The sequence below is a fragment of the Manis pentadactyla genome, chromosome 8, assembly GCF_030020395.1.
Source record: "Manis pentadactyla isolate mManPen7 chromosome 8, mManPen7.hap1, whole genome shotgun sequence".
Classification (NCBI taxonomy): Eukaryota; Metazoa; Chordata; class Mammalia; order Pholidota; family Manidae; genus Manis; species Manis pentadactyla.
Window position 1 is genome coordinate 91,050,587 of NC_080026.1, and position 23,720 is coordinate 91,074,306.

Below are 23,720 nucleotides of genomic sequence, written 5' to 3' on the forward strand. Positions count from 1 at the left end.
TTGTTGTCATTTGTCTCCATATATTGCTTGATCTCTGTTTTTATTTGGTCATTGATCCATTGGTTATTAGGAGTATGTTGTGAAGCCTCCATGTGTTTGTGGGCTTTTTCGTTTTCTTTGAGTAATTTATTTCTAGTTTCATATCTTTGTTGTCTGAGAAGCTGGTTGGTACAGTTTCAGTATTTTTTAATTTACCGAGGCTCTTTTTGTGGCCTAGTATATGATCTATTCTTGAAAATGTTCCACGTGTACTTGAGAAGAATGTGTATTCTGCTGCTTTTGGGTGTAGAGGTCTGTAGATGTCTGTTTGGTCCATCTGTTCTAATGTGTTGTTCAGTGCCTCTGTCTCTTTACTTATTTTCTGTCTGGTGGATCTGTCCTTCAGAGTGAGTGGAGTGTTGAAGTCTCCTAGAATGAATGCATTGCATTCTATTTCCCCTTTTAATTCAGTTAGTATTTGTTTCACATATGTAGGTGCTCCTGTGTTGGGTGCATAGATATTTATAATGGTTATATCTTCTTGTTGGCTTGACCCCTTTATCATTATGTAATGTCCTTCTTTGTCTCTTATAACTTTCTTTGTTTTGAAGTCTATTTTGTCTGATACAAGTACTGCAACTCCTCTGCTTTTTTCTCCCTATTAGTTTCATGAAATATCTTTTCCATCTTTTCACTTTTAGTCTGTGTATGTCTTTGGGTTTAAAGTGAGTCTCTTGTAGGCAGCATATAGACGGGTCTTGTTTTTTTATCCATTCAGTGACTCTATGTCTTTTGATTGGTGCATTCAGACCATTTACATTTAGGGTGAAAATCGATGGGTATGTACTTATTGCCATTGCAGGCTTTAGGTTTGTGGTTACCAAAAGTTCAAGGTTAACTTCTTTACTATCTAAAAGTTTAACTTAACTCAGTATGCTATTACAAACACAATCTAAAGGTTCTTTTTTCTCCTCCTCTTTCTTCCTCTTCTATTCTTTATATATTATTTATCATATTCTGTTCTCTTTGTCTATCCTTTGACTGACTCGGGGGTACTTGATTTAATTTTGCATATGCTTAGTAATTACCTGTTCTACTTTCTTTACTGTGGTTTTATTACCTGTGATGACAGCTATTAAACCTTAGGAACACTTCCATCTATAGCAGTCCCTCCAAAATACAGCATAGAGACAGTTTGTGGGAGGTAATCTCTCAACTTTTGCTTATCTGAAAATTTTTTAATCCCTCCTTCAAATTTAAGAGATAATCTTTCCAGATAAAGTATTCTTGGTGTGAGGCCTTTCTGCTTCATTGCATTAAATACATCATGCCACTCCCTTCTAGCCTGTAAGGTTTCTTCGGAGAAGTCTGATGATAGCCTGATGGGCTTTCCCTTGTATGTGATCTTATTTCTCTCTCTGGCTGCTTTTAATAGTCTCTTTAGCCTTGATTTTTGCCATTTTAATTATTATGTGTCTTAGTGTTATCCTCCTTGGGTCCCTTGTGTTGGGAGATCTGTGCACCTCCATGGCCTGAGCGACTATCTCCTTCCCCAGATTGGGGATGTTTTAAGCAATTACCTCCTCAAAGACTTCCTATCTTTCTCTCTCTCCTTCTTCTGGTATCCCTATAATATGAATATTGTTCCATTTGGATTAGTCACACAGTTCTCTCAATATTCTTTCATTCTTAGAGATATTTTTTGTCTCTGTGCCTCAGGTTCTGTGTATTCCTCTTCTCTAGTTTCTGTTTCATTTATTGTCTCCACCATATCTAATTTGCTTTTAATACCCTGCATTGTGCTCTTCAACGATTGGATCTCTGACCAGAATTCATTCTTGAATATTTTTCTGTAACTCCATGAGCATGTTTATGATTTTTATTTTGAAATCTCTTTCAGGAAGATTCATGAGTTCGGTTTCATTTGACTCTGTGGTGTATGTATGATTTTATTTTGAACTAGGTTCCTTTGATGTTTCATATTTGTATGTGGCGCCCTCTGGTGCCCAGAACAGGGCATACTCTCTGGAGCTGCTCAGCCCCTGGAGCATTGTTGGGGGTCGCAGGGGAGCAGTGTTGGTGCCTGGGGGGAGCAAAGGGCTGTGTCTTGCTTCCTAGCTGCTAGGCCTGTCTCCACTGCTAGAACCAGTGGGCTGAGCACACAGGTATAAGCCTTTATGCTTTTCGTTTGTAGCTGCTGTAGGCAGGGCTTCCCTCTGGCTGGCCTGACTCCATGACAGTGTTTGCCGGTTTGCGAGCCAGGTGTGGGCTGGCTGGGCAAAAGGCGCAGTAGGCTGCATATCACAGTGGGGGGCCTTGGAGCTGTGTAGCTAGCCAAAGGGCCAGAGCACCTGAAAATCATTAAAGTTCCCATCCTGCTGGGTAGAAGGCTCCTGGACAATTTTGTCTACCTGAACTTTCTCCTGAGCAGTAAGCTCTGTACAATCCTTGCCCTTTTAGGAGTTCTTTTGCTGTTAGGAAGTCTCTCAGACTGCCTGCCTTTCTTTTGTCCCAGAGCAGCCAGATATGGGTCCCTGTTTTCCACAAGTGGCTGGAATCTCAGTCCCTCCAGGTATTCTGCCTGTCTTAGCTTTCCAACCCCCCTAATCACCAGAGCACCATGCAGTGTAGGTTTGTGCTCCCAGAGCAGGTCTCCAGAACTAGGTGTTCATCAGTCCCAGGCCTCCATTCCCTCCCCATTCTGTTTCTCTTCCTCCTGCCAGTGAGCTGGGTTGGGGAAGGGCTTGGGTCCTGCCGGGTCATGAATTTGGTACGTTTTCCGTGAGGTCTGTTCTTTATTCCAGGCGTATGCAGTGTGGTGCAATGTTCTTTCCTGTTGCTCTTTAAGAATTAGTTGTATTAATGATATTTTCATACTATATGTGTTTTTAGGAGGAAGCCTCTGTCTCATGTCTCACGCCACCATCTTTAATCCAAGTTGCTTTGGCCATTTTTTATTGGGTTATTTTATCTTGTTATTATTGAGTTGTAAGAGTTGCTTATATATTCTGGACAGATGTCCTTTATCAGTTATGTTTTGCACATACTTTCTCCTGTGAGTTGTCTTTTTACTTTCTTGATGGCGTCTTTTGGAGCACTAAAGTTTTGAATTTCATTGAAATCTAATTTATCTAATTTTTTCTATTGTTGCTCATGCTTTGGTGTCATCTAAGAAAAAGTTGCCTATCCAAGGTAATGACAATTTACACCTATGTTTTCCTCAAGAGTTTTGTAATTCTAGCTCTTTGATTTAGGTCTTTGACACATTTTGAGTTAATATTTGTATATGGTGTGAGATAGGGATTCAACTTCATTCTTTTGTATGTTGATATTCAGTTGTTCCCAGTGCTATTAGTTGAAAAGAATATTCTTTCCCCATTGAATTGTTTTAGGGACTCTTTAATACTAAAATTGCTGTCTGTCAAAATTTTTTGGAGAGATTTTGAAGCATGCCTTGAGACAATTGGAAATATTTAGATCATCCCAAGATAAACAGGGAAATTCTTAAAAGCTACTTACTCAGGTTCTCTTTATCCTTCAAATATTACTGCTTTCGTTCATGTCAAGTGACAAATCTTCCCTAAGCCAGAACAGTTGGACTGTATCCTATCTTCATTATGCTTTATGAATAAATTTAACCTTGATATCCCTTTTTAAAATAACAGCTTGTATCACTGTACCTCCTGAGTAATTTTGAGAGAGTTTTGTTGTGTTTAATTATTGAGCTACAGTAATTGTGAAAAAGTGTGAATTGTGAAAATTTTGACTAGTAATTTTCATCAGCAGATTTTCGTGGGGTGGGGTTCGTAAGTTAAAATTACATAACCAGGACATTCTTTTAGATTGGTCAGTGGTAAGTAAGTAAATTATCTTGAAGTGGTGGTACCAGTGCTAAGCCACCTTTAATGAACTCTGCATTTATTCCTTGTTGCAAAAGTGAACAAAGATGTATGTTTAGTCTGAAATTATAGTTTACAGTTTCATTCTTCAAGGAATATTGTTGTATCTTTCATCAGTACAAATATGGACCATATTCTTAGGGCAGCTAATTAGTTGGAAACTAATCTTGGTTAACCAAAATACCTGGCAACAACAGTGTACACATATCTTGTTGTCTTAGTGTAAATGACCCTATAAATGTTGTATAGCACATTGATACATGTTGTCTTAAACACAATTTAGATGAATCCTGAAGACACAGTTTCTTGATATAGCTATAGAATATTATATGATGAAGAATGAGCTTTGAGATTGCCTTGTTAAAACAGTGAATATGTTTCATATATAGATTGTTTCCCTACATTTTGTTTTTATGACCTTTTAAACATATGTACATAGTCTCAAGTTTCTCTACTAAAATTATTAATAACTAAGGTAAAAATAGTAACTTAAATTGGAGAAACTTGATGGATGACTTTGACCAAGTGGATCAAAGTCAACATAACCAGTATTGGAACAAATTGATATCATGTACTTCCTAATAAGCTACACTGAGAAGAACAGCTTCACCTTTGTGTGTTCTTGCCATAATGCATATGCTCAATCTAATTGTAATAAAGCATCAAAGAAACCTAAACTGAGGGAAATTCTACAAAGTAACTGACCTGTATTTTTAAAAAACATCAAGGTCAAGAAAGGCAATGACTGAAGAATGTCCTAGGTTAAAGGAGACTAAAAAGACATAATTACATGTAATGTGATCTTTGATTGGAGTTCAGACAGGAGGGGAAAAAAAGGATATAAAGTACATTATTGGGACAATTGATGGATGGAATTTTAATATAGGCTATGGAATGTTAACTTTCCTGATTTTGATAATTGTGCTATATAAGAGAAAGTCTGTTATGAGGTACACATGAAGAGTTCAGGGGTAGAGGGGAATGATGTCTCCAGCTTATTCTCAGTTGTGAAAAAAGTTGTGTATATGTGATTGCACATGGCTATGTAGAGAGAAGATGATAAAACAGGACAAAATATAAACATGATGAATCTGAGTAAAGGTTATGTGGGATTTCCTTGTTCTGTTCCTTGTTGAAACTTCTCTGTAAGTTTGAATATAATAAAAGATATAAAAGTATATAGCTGAGTTGGTGTTAAAATTGTCCCTTGCAGAATAGCTTTTAAGCCAAAATGCTTAGTTATGCCTTCTAATTACAGGATCGTTCAGATTCCAGAATAGCTTGCATTAAATGGCTTAACAGAAACCGTATTTTAACATCCGTGGGAGAGCAAGGAAAGTTTCAGAGTTTAGGCTGTTTGGTGGGAAAACAATAACTTTGCACTTCTGCCTTAATAGTGTGGTTTCAGAATGTTTTTAAGAACTGTAAATTTTAAATATATCAGACACAGCCATGTTCAAACAAAGAGATTCTCAAGAACTGTTGACAAATAGACATTTCTTAAAATATACTATTTTCCTGTGCACTTTACAAATTAGAGAATAGTTCTAATTACTGCCTGGTTTATGAAACAATTGGAGTTACACTTATTCTGTTTCTGTTTCGGACCTAAAATTCAACTTGTTAGTGAGTGTGAAATCCCTCTAAGTACTTATTTTTAAGTAAATATTTTTCAGACTTTGAAATTATCATTTGCCTATTGTAAACAAACTTGAAAACTACTAAAAGTTACCTGTAATCATACATTCCAGAGTAACTGCTATTAAGAGTATTTTTCTGTAGCTAAAAAAATACATAATTGGCATTATACTTGTATACAATTTGACCATGATTCCTTCATGTAACATATCATGCACATCTTCCCACATCATTAAAAATTCTTTGGCCTCATTTTTTTTTAACTTTGATAGTATTCCATCATATGATTTATCTCTATTTCTTTTTCTGAGATGTTATTTGAAAATCAGGTATCTCATATGGTTACAGATATGGAAGAGATACAGAAGAGTGGATATTTTAATTTAGTTTACAAGCAGAAGTAATTGGACCTGTTTTGTTTCTAACTGAAGTGTAGTTGTTATACAATGTTATATTGGTTTCAACACCTCTGTTTTTATTGGTCCTTGATTTCTGTTATCTTTTGAAAACCATTGTTTAGAAGAACAAAGCTTTTACAGTCATAATACCAGTATTTTTTTATGGTAAAGAATAAACCTGGAAGTATGCTTTTTTTTTAATGTTAGCTAATTCTTAAATGTTTGGAGCAGTATTTTTAATATGTATGTACTTTTTGTCAAGTTAAAAATTTATAAAATTAAGGCTTCCATTTGGCAGATAGGAATTTAGAGATTTTGAGATTATATATTTTACTTCAAAAGTATGTAAGATAAAGCATACTCAACATTAAAATCTTCAGATATTGTTTTTAGGATGAGTAGCAGACTCAGGGCATTAAGCATTGCTGTTATGGTTAGGAATTACACCTTTGTATTTTGGTTACAAAAAACTGAAAGTTATCTTTTAGGTCAATTCTTTGGAATTAGTGATTTACCTTACATTAAAATGCTATTGTTGTAGAATGTTTAACTATTTAACCAGAAAACACATTCGAATAGTTGAAAGTTTTCCTTTTTTTTTTAAACTGAGTACTTAACAGTTTTCCAGTTACAGAGTGTTCCTTCCTAACAAAGCAGACACTTTACATGTATGTATAAGTAATAGGTTCATTAATGATTGTATTTAAGTAAGTTATATCTTCTCTGGTGCTGTAAGGTCATCATGATCTAGCTATGTGGTGGCATCTCAAACTTCTGAAATGAATACCTGAAATATGTATATACTGCATTCATCTGGAAGGAATCTACTAGTAGGCCCACTCAAAGGATTGTTAACATCTCTTATAATTTTATAATTTCATGTTTTGGCAGGTAAACCTAGCCTTTAAGCAACCTGGAAAGAGGCTAGAGCACCAAGGAATTAGAATTGAATTTGTAGGTCAAATTGGTGAGTTTTAAAATAGTATTACTTTTTTTTTCTGTGATAACTGAGTTTGAAGAGTGTTGGATTTGGCACTTAAATAATTGAATTAAACCTTAGTTTTGTGGAAAGAATTGGTTTTGCATAATAAAAGAGAAGATTTATAAACATTAATCATGCTTCTTTTAATTGTATTAAATATTTGATTCATCCTGCATTTATTTGCTATTAAACTTAACTACTATAAGTGAAAGGAGTTATGTAAGCTACCAGCCTTGAAAAACAATTCAAGTAAATTCACTGAGATTTCCATCTGCCTACATGTTTCACCAGCTTTACTCATAATCATCAGTGTCATCTACATCCTTCACTTTCTTACTACTCAGCCATTTGTCTTCCTAACTAGTTTGTGCCTGTAGCTAGACTCACCTGTCAACAGAAAATTCCATATGAAAAAGAAAGGTGTAATTTCTTCTTGACTTAGATCAACTTGTGTATAGTTCCATATATATGTGTATTTCAGAGACAGTCTTGATTTAGCAGGAATTAAACTATAAGTCTTTTGGTTCTGTAGATTCAGAAAAGAGACAAAATGGGTCTTTACAGTATGTATACATAGCTAGGTTTTAAATCTAGCTAAATTTTACTGTGCATTTTTAAAGTGTCAAAATGGGAATGGGTGGGTTTTTTAATGTATCTATTCTAGATGAGATTATACTTGGGCAAACTATAGTAGTTAACTGATAGTTAATTTTAGTCTTATATATTATAGTTTTGTCAGGTAATATATTTGCATAGCTAAAGCAAAACAACAAAATGCTTTCTTCCTTGAAGGGAGGAAGTTCAAATAATTGCTGGAAATGTGTCTTGTTACAACAGCTTCATATTGGGCAAACCCTAACTGCATTAAAGGAATGAGTTATTTTTAATTGAAGTACAGCTGATGTACAGCTGATATATTGGTCTCAAGTATACCACACAGTGTTGCAGCAGTTATATACATTATTAAATCCTCACCCCAATGAACTTTTTTAATAATAGAAATTTTCATTGTGCCATGCTGCTTGAAAATTTTTATGCCTAAGTAGCACATTATAATGAGGATAATGGGAGATTTAGATTATAGCTCCAGTACATTAAAATAGAAATCCAACTAATTCTCTTGGTAAAAATCATTTGCTTTTGAGGTAGAAGTTTGGGTTTTAATGAAATGGTATTAAATATAATTGGTCTTTTTGCTTTTTAAAATTTCTTAGAACTTTTCAATGACAAGAGTAATACTCACGAATTTGTAAACCTAGTGAAAGAACTAGCCTTACCTGGAGAACTGACTCAGAGCAGAAGTTATGATTTTGAATTTATGCAAGTTGAAAAGCCATATGAATCTTACATCGGTGCCAATGTCCGCTTGAGGTATGAATGTGTATTAGAAACTGTAGACAGAGTGAAAACCAGAAAGCAATGGCTACTATTGAATGTCTTATTAGAACTTCTAATTCTGGACTGGAAGACTTAAGATTTTTAAAATTTCTGTCAAATGTTTTGTTCTGTCTGGCTAATGCTGATTTGAGGTAATAACCTTCTATCATTACAGATTTAGAGAACCACATTATGAGAAGTTTCAGTTACATACTTCCCTTGTATGAATGTCCTTTAGGTACTTCATTTATCATGTAAAGGGAATTATGCTCTAAGTGTATTAGTGTCCTAAGAAATCTCATTGAGAATATGGTTAAGAAGTGATCTAAGGAGATTTCCTCAAGTAGCCTTGGTGATAGCACTCCAAATTCATCTAAAAAGTATGTATACTATTGCTAAAATTGAACTTTGTATTATTTAAAAATTATAACTCCTTCATGAAGTAAATAAAGTTGATCTCAAAGAAGTTCCAGGAAGGAAAAAGTTGAGTTCAGTTAATGTTTGCTTGCTTCAAACCCTGAGTTTTTATCATAGGAGGTTTAACTTGTCCTCTCCATTACCTTTATAGGTATTTTCTTAAAGTGACAATAGTAAGAAGATTGACAGACTTGGTAAAAGAATATGACCTTATTGTTCACCAGCTTGCCACCTATCCCGATGTTAACAACTCTATTAAAATGGAAGTAGGCATTGAAGATTGTCTACATATAGAATTTGAATATAATAAATCCAAGTGAGTACCTTTCACAAACAGGTAACTTAAATGTTCATGGAGAAATAGGAAATAAACATTTTACGTCTTTGTATATTGGTCAAAATAAGGGTAGAATTGATACTAATATGGTGTTAGCAGACTAACAGTCTCTCAGCTGAAAGAAACTTCAAAGTTTGGTGTGGCTTCTGACTCAGTTCAGGTGTTTTTTGTATTCTATTTCTGATAAGTCTGGCCATTTTTTGTAGAGGATCTCACCATTTCAGAAGGCAGCTAATCTCTTAATGTGTGTAAACATTGGCCTGTTATCTCTAAAACTAAACAAAAATACTTTTTCTGACTACATAAGCAATACATTTTCATTATTGAAAATTCTGACAATGTAGAAAAGTCAGAAGAAGTAAAACTATCACATATTTTCATCTTTGCTACTTAACCACAATTAATACCCTTTTGTTTATCTTTCCATGGTGGAGGGGAAGATGTATATGTTTATATATGTTGCATTTTTACAGAAATGGGCCCTTATTTTGTTTACTACTATTGCCTCTTTAAACTTCATTATGGAAACCTTAAAAAATATACCAAAGTATATGAACATAATGAAAACTATAATGAATCCTCATTAATTCACCGCCTGACTCCAACAGATATTAACATATGGTCAGATTTGTTCTATCTTCATTCAGCCCCCACAATCTCATAGATAATATCGAAGCAAATTTCAAATACATAATTTTATCCATAAATATTATATCTTTTAATATAACCACAATATTGTTACATCCATAAAAGTATTAATAATTCCTTAATATTGTCACATATTCAAGCAGTGTTCACATTTCCCTGTCTTTTTTTTTTTCCTACATGGTTTGTTCAAATCAGTAAAAACAAGATTTGGAATCATCAAATAAGTATCCCAATAAGATTTGTTCAAATCCAGTGCATCCAGACACATTGCATTTGACTGTTTGACTCTTAAATCTATTTTAATTTAAAGGTTTTATGCCTTTTAAAAAATTGAAATATAGTTGATATATAGTCTTATATTAGTTTCAATATATAACAGTGGTTCAACAGTTAGCCATATTATTAAATCCTCTCCCCTAGTTCTGCCTATTTATTTTCATTAAAATTTATTTGTTGAAGAAATGGATGTACACTCTTCTATCCCCTTCCTGTGTACTCTTCTGTTAGATGATTTTTATTAGTTGTTACTCCCCAGTTTATATCACCAAAAATGTGATACACATGCCTTTAGAGTCTTAAATTACACTGTTGATCAAGTTATCAGATACTCCTGTCACTGGAAGCCTCCCTTCAGACTGACATAATGACATTATTCAACTCTTATTATTTTGAGATCCAAATCTAGGAGAAGGCCAAAGACTCTGGGTACTGTAGGAATTCCCAGGTTTACTTCCACATAATTTTTAGTCTCCTGGAAAAGGTGTTTGATACAGATATTACAGCAATAAATTCAGCCTTGCAGATTCTCTGTGGCCAGGTGATTTATGAGCTGCACTATTCTAGCACTTAGAGTAATCATGATACTAAACTCTTGTGTAGAGTTTTTAATGTTCAAAATCTTCATACACCATAAAATTCTTAATTTTCCACATTTAAGTTCTTTGGAAACTAAGTTAACCTGTAAGTAAGGACCAAGAAGTAATCAGGCTAATTCTTTGAGGTATATTGATGGTCAAGTAAAAGTTTGATTCCTTATTTCTATAATAAAATGATGAAACTTTTTGAAAAACAGGGACATTAATGTGAATAGTCAAAATGGTATTCTTAAATAATTATTATCCTAAAGATGTCTAATAAAGACTTTCAGGATGTATTTCACTCTGTTAGTTTGTTTTTTAAACTGGTATTTATAGTAAGTGAGGTATATTCTTTCTCCAAAGGTACCATTTAAAGGATGTGATTGTTGGAAAAATTTACTTCTTATTAGTAAGAATAAAAATCCAACATATGGAGTTACAACTGATCAAAAAAGAGATCACAGGAATTGGTAAGTTGAAAGAGTATTTGAATTGAAATTCCTGTTATAGTCGAAATTTAAAAATCTTAAAATACTAATCATAATTATCCACATTGAATATTAATATTGCTGGCAGTAAGTTACTCATTTATGTTTTTTTAAAAATTAATTTTTGAATAGTAATAAATTCACCTGGTTAAAAGTGTAAAAGGCTGTACAATAAAAAGTGTCCTGTTTCTGTACTCCAGCTAACTCATAGGTAATGTGTTTAAGTTTTAAAATCCTCTCAGATATTTATGCATATACAAGCAAGTACTTCTATATTATACCCTCCCCCACTTTTTGGGTAAATGGTTATGTACAATACATATTTTGCTTTTTCACGTAGCAGTTTATCTTAGAGATCTTTCCATGTCAATATATAGAACATTTCCTTGCCTGTTTTATAGTATTGCATTCAGTGCATTCAGTAGTGCATTCAGCTAGACTTTAACCAGTTTGCTAAATGGACATACAGGTTGTTTCCAGTCTTTTGCTATTAAAAACAGTGCTTTCGTTAATAATGTCATTTTGCATGTGTGTGGGTATGTATGCAATATAAAATCTTACAAGTAGAATTGCTATTTCAAAGGGTATATTCATTTGTAGTTGTGATAAATATTATCAGTTTGTTCTCTTCAGGGGTTGTACCAATTTGGATTACTACCAGCAGTGAATATAGAAGAGTGCCTCTTTTTCCTTGTATTCTCATAGGCACAATGTTATAAAACTTTTAGCTGATCTGATGGGTAGGGGGAAAATGTTACTCATTGTAGTTTTAATTTAGTTTTCTCATTCTGAGTGAGGGTAAGCATCTTTTCATGTGTATAAAAATCTTTAGTATTTCTTTCTTTGTACACTGCCTACCAATATTGACCCATCTCTACTGGATTATTAGTCTTTTCTTACTGATTTGTAGAAACTTCATATATTAGGGAGATCAATCCCTTTTTATGTATTAAGAGCACCAAAGTTTTGCCTTTGTTTTGCTTATGGTGGTTTATGTCATGTAGAAGTTCTTGATGTTTGTAATCAAACTTATAAATTTTTCCTTTTATGGACTCTGGTTTTTGTGCCACAGTTATGCCTTTTTCACACTGAGATTCTAAACATAATTTTCTGTGCCTGATTCTACTAAAATAATACATTATAGCTTGGGAATTTTGTTTATATTTTAAATTCATTTGGAATTTGGATGTATGATGAGGTATGGATCTAACTTTACTTATTCTGGATAGCTGATCTGTTGTCCCCAAATCACTTATTAGTTCATAACTGCATTTTAATTTTAATTAGTATGTAGATACAGTTTTTCCCTTCTAACTTTGTTGGATTTTTGCTGAAAAAAATTTTAGGCAACACTTAAGAATTTACAGGTGGTAGTTATAATTGTAAACATCTGTGATATCTTAATTTCCATTACTCACCTGCCAATAAAAGTTCAAGTAATTTGAAATATTAAAGTCAAACTCCAGGTCCCCATTTATTGTTTAAAAATAAATTATTTATTTAAACATTTTTCTGATTATAAAAATTACGTTTGGTTCCAGAAAATTTTAAATAAAAAATCAACACTCATCATGCAGAACAGACTTTAGTCTTTGCAAATTGTATATTTTACAACATGGGGATCATTACTGTATGTTTTGGTATACTCTTTTCATCTATCATACAAAAAATGTCTGGAGTCAACAGTGACTGTAATGGAGTATGTGGGCGGGACTTGATAATGGGGGGAGTCTATTAACCATAATGTTCAAGTAATTGTACATTAATGATATCAAAATAAAAAAAATTTTTTTAAATGTCTGGAGTCAAATTTCTTAGAGGGTGAATCTCCAGATTAAAAGAACTATATGTCAATCAGATACTCAGTTTGATGTTTTGCCTGTGTTCAGGTTACCTCTGAAAGAAGAGAGGTTGGGTATTACAGAAAAAGTACCATGTCATTGGTTAGTTCTTGGGTATATTACTAATTTCTATTTTAGCAGATATCAGAAACAAGAGAAGGAAATCTGTGAAGAAGATTGTTTCTGAACTGTATTTGTGAAGAAGGAAGTGGAACATTTAGTTGAATGACAAGTTTCTTAAATGTAGATCAAGAAATAGAAAAGAATGATAAATATTTTTACAAAATGAGATAATTTGTATTAAAATAATGTAGTTTGAAAATAGGAAAAAGGTGTAAGTCTGGAAATTATATTCTGGAACTATTTAAGTTAATATCATTTATATTACTGTACTAGGACCCAGTACCACAACAGAAACAGAAACAATTGCTAAATATGAAATAATGGATGGTGCCCCAGTAAAAGGTAACATACTTTTCATTTACTTCTTATATGTTATATGTAGTGAAAACAGCAGTGTTCATAGCAGTTTAGTTTGAAAGTATTTATTCAGCATGAAATATTTGTGAGATCTTAAAACAATACTTACAAATGATGGTTTTTAAAATCAACCTTGTATAAATACTGAGAAACCTGTAATACCAGTGCCTAGTCTGAAATGAGGTTTGACTTTTTATTCAGTTTAAATTTAGAATTTAGAAGAGACATTTATGTTTATCTCTTCTCTAGTTCTGAATTTGTAATATTTTGATTATCCTCTTTTTTAATTGTTTGTCTCTGTAAAGCTTTTTTACCCATGCTGAACCTAAGGTGCAGTATAGCTGAACATTAATCCCTGTAGGATTTTGGAATCCTTATAGTCCTCAAGAAAATCCTCAAGTTCCATATTTAGATAATCATCAACATCTAAGATAATGAAGCCAGTATTTTATTTTAAATTCATTTTTGGCCTTTTAAAAAAAGTAGTACCCATTTATTGAATGCCATTTGTACTCTCAGGTACCCTAAAGTTCCCTACCACCCTTTGTGTTAGGTGGTGATATTACTTATTTTACAGATGAAACTGAGACACAGAGAGGTTAAAAAACTTACTAAAGGTAGTAGAAGGTAGAGGCGGCAGAACTTTACCTTTACCCATCTGAGATTTCCAGCTGGAACTCTTTAACAGATTAATAAAAGAAAAACAGTTTTGAATGTATGCAGTATACATAATGCAGGAGAAACTTCAACAAATATGTAACTCAAAGTGGTGGCTTAAAATATCAGCTTATTTAGCATCTTCAACAGGAGAGAAATAACTAGACAAAACAGTTTTAGGCTTCCTAGAGTGACAAACCGTAGGGAAGGTAAATACATGGGTGGAAACTAGTGGAGTAACATTTGTTTGCAGATTCCTCTCGTGCCATCCCTGGGCTGGTAAGAGTCTGTGTCCAGTAAAAGGAGAATTTATATCCTGCCTTTAGGTGGAAAGTGGGGGAAGCCTTTTTTGCTTTTGCTACTTAATTGCCTTCAGCTCAAAAGAATTTTTATGTCAAAGAGGAATATTTTGTGGTGACATACTCTGTTTCCTTCAGTAGCTAATCATTGCAGACCTGGAGTTGGAGCCCAGGCATTTCTAACTCCAAAACCCATCCATGTGCTCTATTATGCAGCATTACTTTGTAAAATTCCAGCAGCCACAAATTTTTATACGAAGTGATGGGTCAGATATCTTTCAGAAAATAGATATGCATAAGATAAGTATTATATAAAAATGATTTGAAACAGAATATCCAATTATCTTTAAGAAAGGAGAAGCTGTGAGAATCTGAATAGCAGTCTTTTTGGTAAGGAAGGAATGTCATCATTCTGAACATGGCTGTTACTTTGGATGAATTAACAAGTATTCAAGAATTTATACATGATTAGAAATTATGGTAAACTTCATGAAAGCAGAAAATAACAAAAATGCTAAAAAAGCACTTGTCTGCTGGCACTGTTCTAAGCTTTTTACATATATTAACCCATGTATATTATTGGTATTCCCCATTTCACAGATGAAGTTGAAAGAGAATGGTTAAACATGGTCACATAGCCAGTGAGTTGCACATTTGGGATTTGGATCTAGGCATTCTGGCTCTAGAGTCATGGTTCTCCTCTAAGGGCAACTCTGTACCCTGCCCTCTTCCCCTCATTTAAGCGTTTCCTGAAGACATTTTTGGTTGTCACACTTGGGTAATCCTACTGGCATTTAGTGGGTAGAAGCTAGGAAGGCTCCTAAACCTCATACAGTGCATTGGACCTTACCCACAAAGAATTATTGGGCCCAAAATGTCAGTAGTGCCAAAGCTGAGAAACCTGGTCTAAAGGTTTTCTTATGCTGGCATCTCATGAGGAACTGAAGCATTAGTATCTGCTCCATTATGCTTAGTTCTAGGTGTTATATGACTATATTTAATTGTCTTTTAGAAGTAAACGGAGATTGCTTTTCTTTCAGGTGAATCAATTCCAATAAGACTATTTTTAGCAGGATATGACCCAACTCCAACAATGAGAGATGTGAACAAAAAATTCTCAGTAAGGTACTTTTTGAATCTAGTCCTTGTTGATGAGGAAGACAGAAGGTACTTCAAGCAGCAGGTATGGTGCCAGCAGCTGGTGTTTTGTTCTATGGCAGTTCTAAAAACACCTGGAAAGCACTCTTTTCTAACCTTTATTGGACTGAGAAAAGGAAGGTTTCTATGTAAGTGAGAGTATGATAAGTAAATAGGTGTGAGTGGAATTGTGTTGTGAAAGATCTCTTCCCAGTCATTCTGCAGGACCCAGCAAGGGCTATAATTTGGCAGGGCTTACATTTTTTCTCTTGAACATGCTGTTTTTTCTAGAAACAATACCTGCTGTCTGTTAAAAAAAAATTCAGGCAGTGAAGAACAGAATGAAGTTAAAAGAACAGTAAAAATTTTACCACCATTGTGATTAGTTTTCCAAATTTGTATATGTGTATAGTATGCATGTTTTTCACTTAATAATATTTTGAATATCTTTGCTTTATCATCAAATAGAGATTTCCATTATCACTTTTAAAAAATTGAAGTATACTTGATAAACTTACTGGTTTCAGGTATACAACATAGTGATTCAACATTATTCAGTGATTCAGTTATTAAGTGCTCACCCCAATTAGTGTAGTTACTGTCAACACAGGAACATGTTATAGAACTGTTGACTCAGTTCTGTATGCTGTACTTTTATCCCCATGACTAATTTATATTATGACTGAGATTTGGTGCCTTGTTATCCCTTTCACCTGTTTCACCAACTCACCCCAACCCCTCTCCCATGGTAACCACCAGTCACTTCTTAGTGTCTGTGTCTATTGTTGTTTTGTTTGGTCTTTGGGTTCCATGTATAAATGAAATGTAATGGTGTCTGTCTTTCTACGCCTGGCTTATTTCACTTAGCATAATATCCTCTATGTCTGTCTATGTTGTCACAAATGACAGGATTTCTTTCTTTATGGCTGAGTGATATTCCATTGTATCCATGATCACTTTTAATGATTGCATTAACTTGATGAATTTTGGGGGTTTCTATTTTTCCCTTATTACACAGTTTCATTTAAAATATCCACAAGAGGACCCAAATCTAATGCTTTTTTAAAATATAAAATGTTTATCATAAAACTTGTTCTCATTTGAAAATCAATTATAAAAGCCTTTGGTGAATTTTGAGTGAAGGTTGTGATTAGAATGGTCTTTGTATTCTGCATCAGATTAATAAGTATTTAAATGTCAGTTGGATGTTCCATGTTCAAAACTAAATTAGAAATTATTCTGTGCTGAATACTGTGAAGATTTCAAAAACTACCTTTTACAAACATGGTTTGGAGGGCCTTGAGTGCCTGGTTGGAGATTTATCTTGGAGGAACTGAGAACTATTGAAGAGCATCCAAGCAATGTTTTAGACTAATCTGGCAGTGATAGGAAGGGAAGGATGGAATAGAAAGGGATCTCAGGCAAGGAAGGCAAAGCCATATACCAGGAAACTAAATTTTAGTATCTAACGTTGAAGTGACACAGGCTTGAACTTAGATAAGGGCAGTAGAACAGCATACGAAAGGCCAGAGTTTAGGAATTCTTTAAAGCAGTATAGCTAGAACCTTGTGCCAGATTGGACTGGTGGTGCTGGTGGTGTGCATGGTTGCTGCTGGTGGGGAGCAGGGTTGGCAGAAGGGGCTGTCCAGGATTAGAACTGGAAGAAAGTGAGTCAATCAGGAAAAAGGAGGGGTTTTGGTGGGAAGAATTTAATTTTGTTATGGTTAAAATTGAAGTGGCAGTATAATTTCATGTTGAAAATTTAATGTTTAGTTTAATACATGGGAAAATTAATTTGTTGATATATTTAATTTGTTTTACTAGGAGATCATTTTATGGAGAAAAGCTCCTGAAAAGCTGAGGAAACAGAGAACAAACTTTCACCAGCGATTTGAATCACCAGAATCACAGGCATCTGCTGAACAGCCTGAAATGTGAACTGAATAGGAGGGGAGAAAAAAGCACATAACTCCTCTATCTGTTGACATTAAGTTCGGCAGGTTAAAGATGGTTGCAGCTTGTAGGGGGGAATAAGGCCAAAACTCCACTTAAAATAGTCTTCCTTTATCTTACAGGGCTGCATTTATTTTATGGTTTAACCAAATGTTCTTCATGTATATACATTAAAAGAAGTGCTTTCTTTGAAACACTGGAATATTCTCAAGCTGCTGTTTTTTTTTAAAACTGCACACTTTGATTTGATAAGCACTCAGATATGCATCGCATAAACATTAAAGATTTTCATGTGAGAAGGCTGGTTTTATGATTTTGCTTTTCTTTCTGCATAATGTTGATTACACATCTTTGTCTCCTTTTTCATGCTAATGATACCTCCTCTACATGCAAAAAAACAGTATTTTGTGTTCAAGGAATATTTTGTGTTAATAAGAAACTATAATTCTGACCATTCCATAGCCTCCTGAGTTTTATCCTCTTTGAAGTCTATGGTATGATGAATATTACTAACTTTTTTCCCTCAAGGGATTATGTGGGATGTCATTTTAGCCTTTTTTTTCTTTTTTGCATATTAAGTAACCATTTTGCTACTATTATGCAGCAGATACCAGTGTTATGTTTTCCGCAATATGGAATTGACTGTATGTTGCCATTTTATAATTTGCTAAAACTGTAACTTTTCCATAAATACTTTTTTTAACTTAATCTTTTTACCCACTATACACAGTTTCTTCACTTCACAAATATTCTCTCCCTTTTTCAGGGGAAAATTTGAGGATGGGGGTACTCAGGAAGACCTGTGAAGCATGTAGTTACTAATTCAGATCTGGACAATTTCATGTTTGCTAAACTGGAGCTTTGGTTAGTTCAAACTCAAACCTCCCCTCTCTGTTTTTTTAGTACTAAATTCAAGTCATTTGTTTAAAGTCTCTAAAATAAAAAATGTGGCAGTTATCTGTTCATATGCATGGGGTCTGATCTCAAATACACTAAATGTGAGGTGCAAGAATTAAAATGAAGCCTGCTGTGTGAAACTTTCACGTATGGTTCATTGATTTTTGTACCAATATTTTTTTATACACTTAAGTGCAAGTCTTGTGTTAACCTTACTTTATTGAGTAAGCTAGGTAACCCAAATTACATTTCTTAATCCTGTTTTACTACTATGGCACTTTGATAAAATGGTCAGTAACCAACTTCCTTCTTGGCAAAAGGTTCCATGTACCATGCGCTGGTTCATGTATTTTAAATGTGGATATCTATGAATGGTAATGTTTATCCTTCATGTTAAGTGCCTGTTCAGAATTTCAGAATTTAAAACATGCCAAATATTTTCATGGTCATTTGCATGTAGTAATCTAGAAAATATTCAAAGAGATTTTGAAAACCAATTGTGTTTAACCAGCCTCAAACTGCACAACCATGATGTGTAATAAAGAATTTGAAATGGATACTGCATTTGCTATTTGAATGATTAGAATAGTTCTATTCTAAAATCTCTTTTAATTTGAGATTTGTCGTTGAGGACAGGATTGCTTAATAGAAAGCTATAATTCTGATGGTTAGAAATGTTCATAAATATTGTCAGTTTCAATTTTAAATAGCTATATATGGTTTAATTAGGTGGCTTAAAACACTCATAAATAGGATGCTTATTCACTTTGCTTGAGAATTTGTTGCAAAACTTGAAAAAAGTTTGAATTCATTATTTGGTGTACTTAGTAAAAAGTCAGCCAGTTATTGAGAATTAGGCTTGGGGTTGATTAATGATTGTGCATTGAGTCCCCTATACAGAATTTTATTGTTGTTAACAACCATTTGATCAATAAATATGAGAGATGCCCTCTCAAAAAAAAAAAGTCAGCCAGTTAAATTACAAATAAATTGAAAACGAAATTTGCCTTGAATAGTACTATGTCTAATTCAGTGTTACTTAACTCTGGCTGCACTTTCAAATCACTTTCTAAAAATAACCATGCCCTACCCAGACCAAAAATAATCAGAATTTTAGGGGCCCAGACATTAGCACTAAAAACTACCCAGGGTTGAGAAGTCTGTCTAAATAATTTAAATATTATTTCTTTCACTAGTGAAGAATTTTTGTTTGGGAGGAAAAATTTTTTTTTCTCTTAGGTTTAGTATTTGGGAGCCTCCTAATTAAGGTGACAAAGATAAGCAAAAAACAGACAATCCAGTAAGAGGGAGTTCACAAAAATGTGATTTAAAGGGGTAGTTAGAATTTGGGGCTTATATATCACCTCCATAGAAAAAAGAGGGTGAAGGACACTTACAAATGGCTTTTTGGGGAAGTTAGTGAGATAAAGGGCACTTAAAGCAAATGACTTTTAGAAAAGACAAATGGCCCTTAAAGTAGATAGGATAGTTTTGTGACAAAGTCTTTTTAGGTGTGTTGCTGACTTCTGTCTCTGGTGATGAATTAATCTTTCCTGGTTCCCTGAAAGGGGATTTATGACAACTGAGTTCTTTTGGGGGGCTGTGCTTATTAGGTAGGGTTTATTTCAGACACTCAAATGCCTTCTCAAACTTTTTATGCTTCAGTGGTATAAGTTTCAAAGCAGATAAAGGTATAGTGAGGAAAATGTATACACTTAAATGTGAATAGATCCTTTTTTAGGCTTGGGTCTTCTATGAGCATAATTCTTACATCACTCCCCTATTAGAGTCTTGTCAGTGAGTTGCTTCTAGGATAAGATTTAAATTTCAATACTACAGAACACACCTTCAGCTCCAGTTATGCCCTCCGCCCCACACTCCAGCTCGCTCATGGTATGACTCCCCCGGCCCATCTGACACCACCTCCCATCTCCAAGTCAGATGTCCCTTTGTTGTGCTGCCACAGTATGCTGTGCACGCCTCCAGGATTGTACTTCCCACATGTAGGACTTCAATTCTATGGATTTTAAGTTTGAGGCTTTGTTTGTTTTGGTATGCTTTGTAGTTATCACATAATATACACTCAGTATCTGAATAAATGGGTGAATCTTATTTTCCTGATTGTAAAATTAAAGGTGTACTCCTCTAGAAAAAAATAGGGGCCCAAATGTAATACAGTCATGGCTAAGAACTATTATCACCTCAGTATCAGAAGGAAGGAAACCGACTAGATTCTATAGAAGTGTTATCAGGCCCTGGGGAGAAAGACGGCATATGGGGGCTATCTACAAGTTCCACAAATGCTTCTGATAGTTGCTTCCTCCCTAAGTTTGGAGAGAAACCGGATCAGATAATCTCTATGGCCCTTTCCTGTTGTAATACTCCATGATTCTAGGAGTACATCTTAAAAATTCACTGAGGATAATTTAGTATTTAGATGATAACCTTATGTCAGAAAAGTACTAGAAACTTCAAATTCCAGAATTTGGGAGATGATGTGAGGGTGGGAAGTCAACAAGGATGTGCGTTTGTGAAACCTCTACCAGGATTTGTTAATAGCAAAGGCAAAGAAGAGAGAACTTACTTACTTTATTCCCTGCTATCTGGGTTATCTTTACTTCTCCCACCACCTTTCACCTCCCCATTTATTTGTATTTATGCATACATTCAGCATTTCCTGAGTATCTCCGTAGTGCTATTTCATTGGTCCTACCTGAAGAAATATAGTTCAGAGCAGTGGTTCTCAAAGTGTAGTCTCCAGACCAACAGAGTCCACATCACCTGGAGATCCATTAGAAATGCAAACTCTCGGGCCTACTCGGCCTATATTGAATCAGAAACTAGGGGTAGGGTCCCAACAATCTTGTTTTTAATAAGTTTTCCAGATGGTTCTGATGCACCCTAAAGTTTGAAAACTAGAGACATGATTATGGCACAGTTCTAGTGCTGTGGTAGTGGTTGTACTAGGTCCTATGTGTGTGAGGCACCCAATGTGTTCAGAGCTATAGAAGTGAGAAATGATGACATAGTAACTGGCATACAGTTCTGGCATGAATAGAATAACAGATATGAGGTGTAGAGATATGAATCTGAAGAAGTGCATAAGGAAGCAGTTTAGGAAGGGGTTTTGATGACATGCAAATAAGGAGTCTGGGCTTTATCTGAACACAATTCAATGAAGGATTTTAAGCAAGAGTAATTACTCAGATTTGTGTTTTCAAAAGATCATTATGGTGACTGTGAAGTATGGATAGAGGTTTGAGAGCAGGCAAGGGACGAGTTACAAAGTTACAGAATTGTTTTAACACTTAAGGAAGTTCTAATACGTGCTAAGTGCCAATGACACAGTGCTATAAATATCTTGCAAAGGGGATAACAACTTTCTATCCTATAAAAGCAAATTTTAATGTTGAATTTTCCCGTTTCAATGTTTATAGAATTCTATGAATGGCTGAAGAGGAAAATCTATATGTAGTATGAAAAATTCAGAATGCCTTTTATACCTGCAAGGAGGTATACCAGTTAGCAGTTAAGAGAGTTTAAGGTTTGTTTGTTTTCTGTGAAACTGTATTAAGTTATGTTACTATAATCATAAGATTAGCAACAACTGTTGATTTCTGAACAAATAATTATAAATGGTTGTCAGGTATACTAACAACGGTTGCATATTAAATGTTCAGTTTATTCATTCTAGTTTCCAAATCTAATGAGACATCCTTGTTTAATCACATTTTGTCGTATTTAGTCACTTTACTAAACTGCCTAAGGATTCCTTTGTAAAGTCTCTCCACTCCATATACATATGTGGTCTCCACTATAATTCAGACACACTAATCCACCATCTTCAGCTAGAACTTTTACTATAGTTACAACTGGTTTTCCTCCCTCTGGTTTTTTTGGAGAAGATGGGGTGGGAGGATTGTTCGGTTAGAAAATACTGAAAAAACCTGGACTGGATCACTGACGGAAGAACCAAGCAGCACTCGGAGGAGGTCTTGGAGTGTTGAGGCTTTATTTCACACCGGCGGGCTCGGAGGGAAGTAATCTCCCCAAAGTCTGAGCCCCGAACAGAGGCAAAGGGAGCAATATATATCTTTCTGCTTCTGTATCTGTAACATTCGTTCGTGCAGAGCAAGCGAGCAGGCAAGGGGGAGGGAGTTAGGGAGTGAACCTTGGGAACCGCTGCTCCGCAGAAAGGGAAACCAAGGGAGTGTTTCTTTCTTGTTTGTGTTGAGGAGGGGGGCGAGACAGAGGGGAGTCACCTGGGCTAGATTGCTGTCCTTGTAAATCTTTCCCTATCAGTTCCATTCTATCCCAGACACCTTATAAATTGATTTCCCAAAAATTTAATGACTATTTGCAAAACGCAGAACAAGGCCTGCCTTAACCCTGCTGTTTTAAAATTTTTCAATATACCTTTTCCATTGTTAAGCCTTTGCTTGCATAGTTTCCTCCGACCAGAATTTCCTTCAAACTTCTCTATTGTCTTGCTTGCTTTTAAAACTGAAAGAAATCGCCTTAAGGCTCTGATACTGTTCCTTTCTTTGCACTCTCATTAGTTTAAGATGGTAAGTATTTGCATTATGCAACGTGTGCCGTTCGCATCACCAAAACCAGATCAGAACCACTTTGAGGGCAAGACGTCAACTTGTATCCCTGTTATTTAAAAAGTACTCTGAATCAAAGGCACATAGCAACTGGTTATTGGAGTTCTATTTGACACACAGGATTACATATTGCATGACACCTTCCTACAAGTCTTAAGATCTTAATGTTTTAAGCATAATGGGAGATGTGAAAAAACCTAACAGTATATTTTGAATTTAGTTGAAACCACGTATCACAGAGTATCGAACTAATTCAAATAAAACTAAACTTTGGCCGGAGAACACAGGACCCGTATTTGCTATGCAGTATGACGCTATCAGCAGCTAGGATGACGTACACAAACTATACACGTTAAAAGTACATACACATGTATCATACTGGGGTTTACCTAAGAACTTCTAGGACAAAATTCCTTAGCAATGTTCCTGAAAGGCAGATCAGTTATGTTCCGTAACGCTGGTCTGTCAGAAAACGAAAACTAATCCAATAAACTTTTGGGAAATGCTCTTTAGTGTCGGGCTCCGCAAGCTTTACCGGCGCCCACAGCTCACGAGATTTCTTTACCATCAGTGCTGCCTGCACCGCTTACCACGCTGCCCACGTGTTTCTGAAACACGTGCTCACCCACGGGGTCACCTCGCCTCCTGTGACGCACTTAAAGGGCCCTCCTCTCATCCATGACATCCCCAAAGTGCCTGATTATTTTCTTTTATTTATAGAGAGCTGGTCTCAATCTCCAAAGAAAGAGAGAAAGAACTTACGTTTCCTGTTTTTCATTTCTAAGCTTTTCCTCCCGTTTACGAGCAATCTTAGGCACTACATTTTCCT

General features: G+C 34.8%; 1 protein-coding gene across 6 annotated transcripts in view; it reads left to right on the forward strand.

The window, feature by feature from the left end:
- VPS26A (VPS26 retromer complex component A) overlaps nucleotides 1–18,841 on the forward strand; it is a 183,307-nt gene extending 164,466 nt beyond the window's left edge. For 4 of the 6 annotated variants that reach the window (XM_057505930.1, XM_036923996.2, XM_036924000.2 and 1 more), the window contains 7 exons: nucleotides 6,806–6,881; nucleotides 8,111–8,267; nucleotides 8,842–9,006; nucleotides 10,896–11,002; nucleotides 13,258–13,326; nucleotides 15,338–15,480; nucleotides 17,259–18,841. In XM_057505930.1, coding sequence (XP_057361913.1) covers nucleotides 6,806–6,881; nucleotides 8,111–8,267; nucleotides 8,842–9,006; nucleotides 10,896–11,002; nucleotides 13,258–13,326; nucleotides 15,338–15,480; nucleotides 17,259–17,372 — 831 coding nt within the window. In that variant the 3' untranslated portion in view covers nucleotides 17,373–18,841. Of the gene's footprint in view, nucleotides 1–6,805; nucleotides 6,882–8,110; nucleotides 8,268–8,841; nucleotides 9,007–10,895; nucleotides 11,003–13,257; nucleotides 13,327–15,337; nucleotides 15,584–17,258 lie in introns of all 6 variants that reach the window. The other 2 variants (XM_036923997.2, XM_036923995.2) reach the window with 2 other exon arrangements.
- The last annotated feature ends 4,879 nt before the right edge of the window (nucleotides 18,842–23,720 follow it).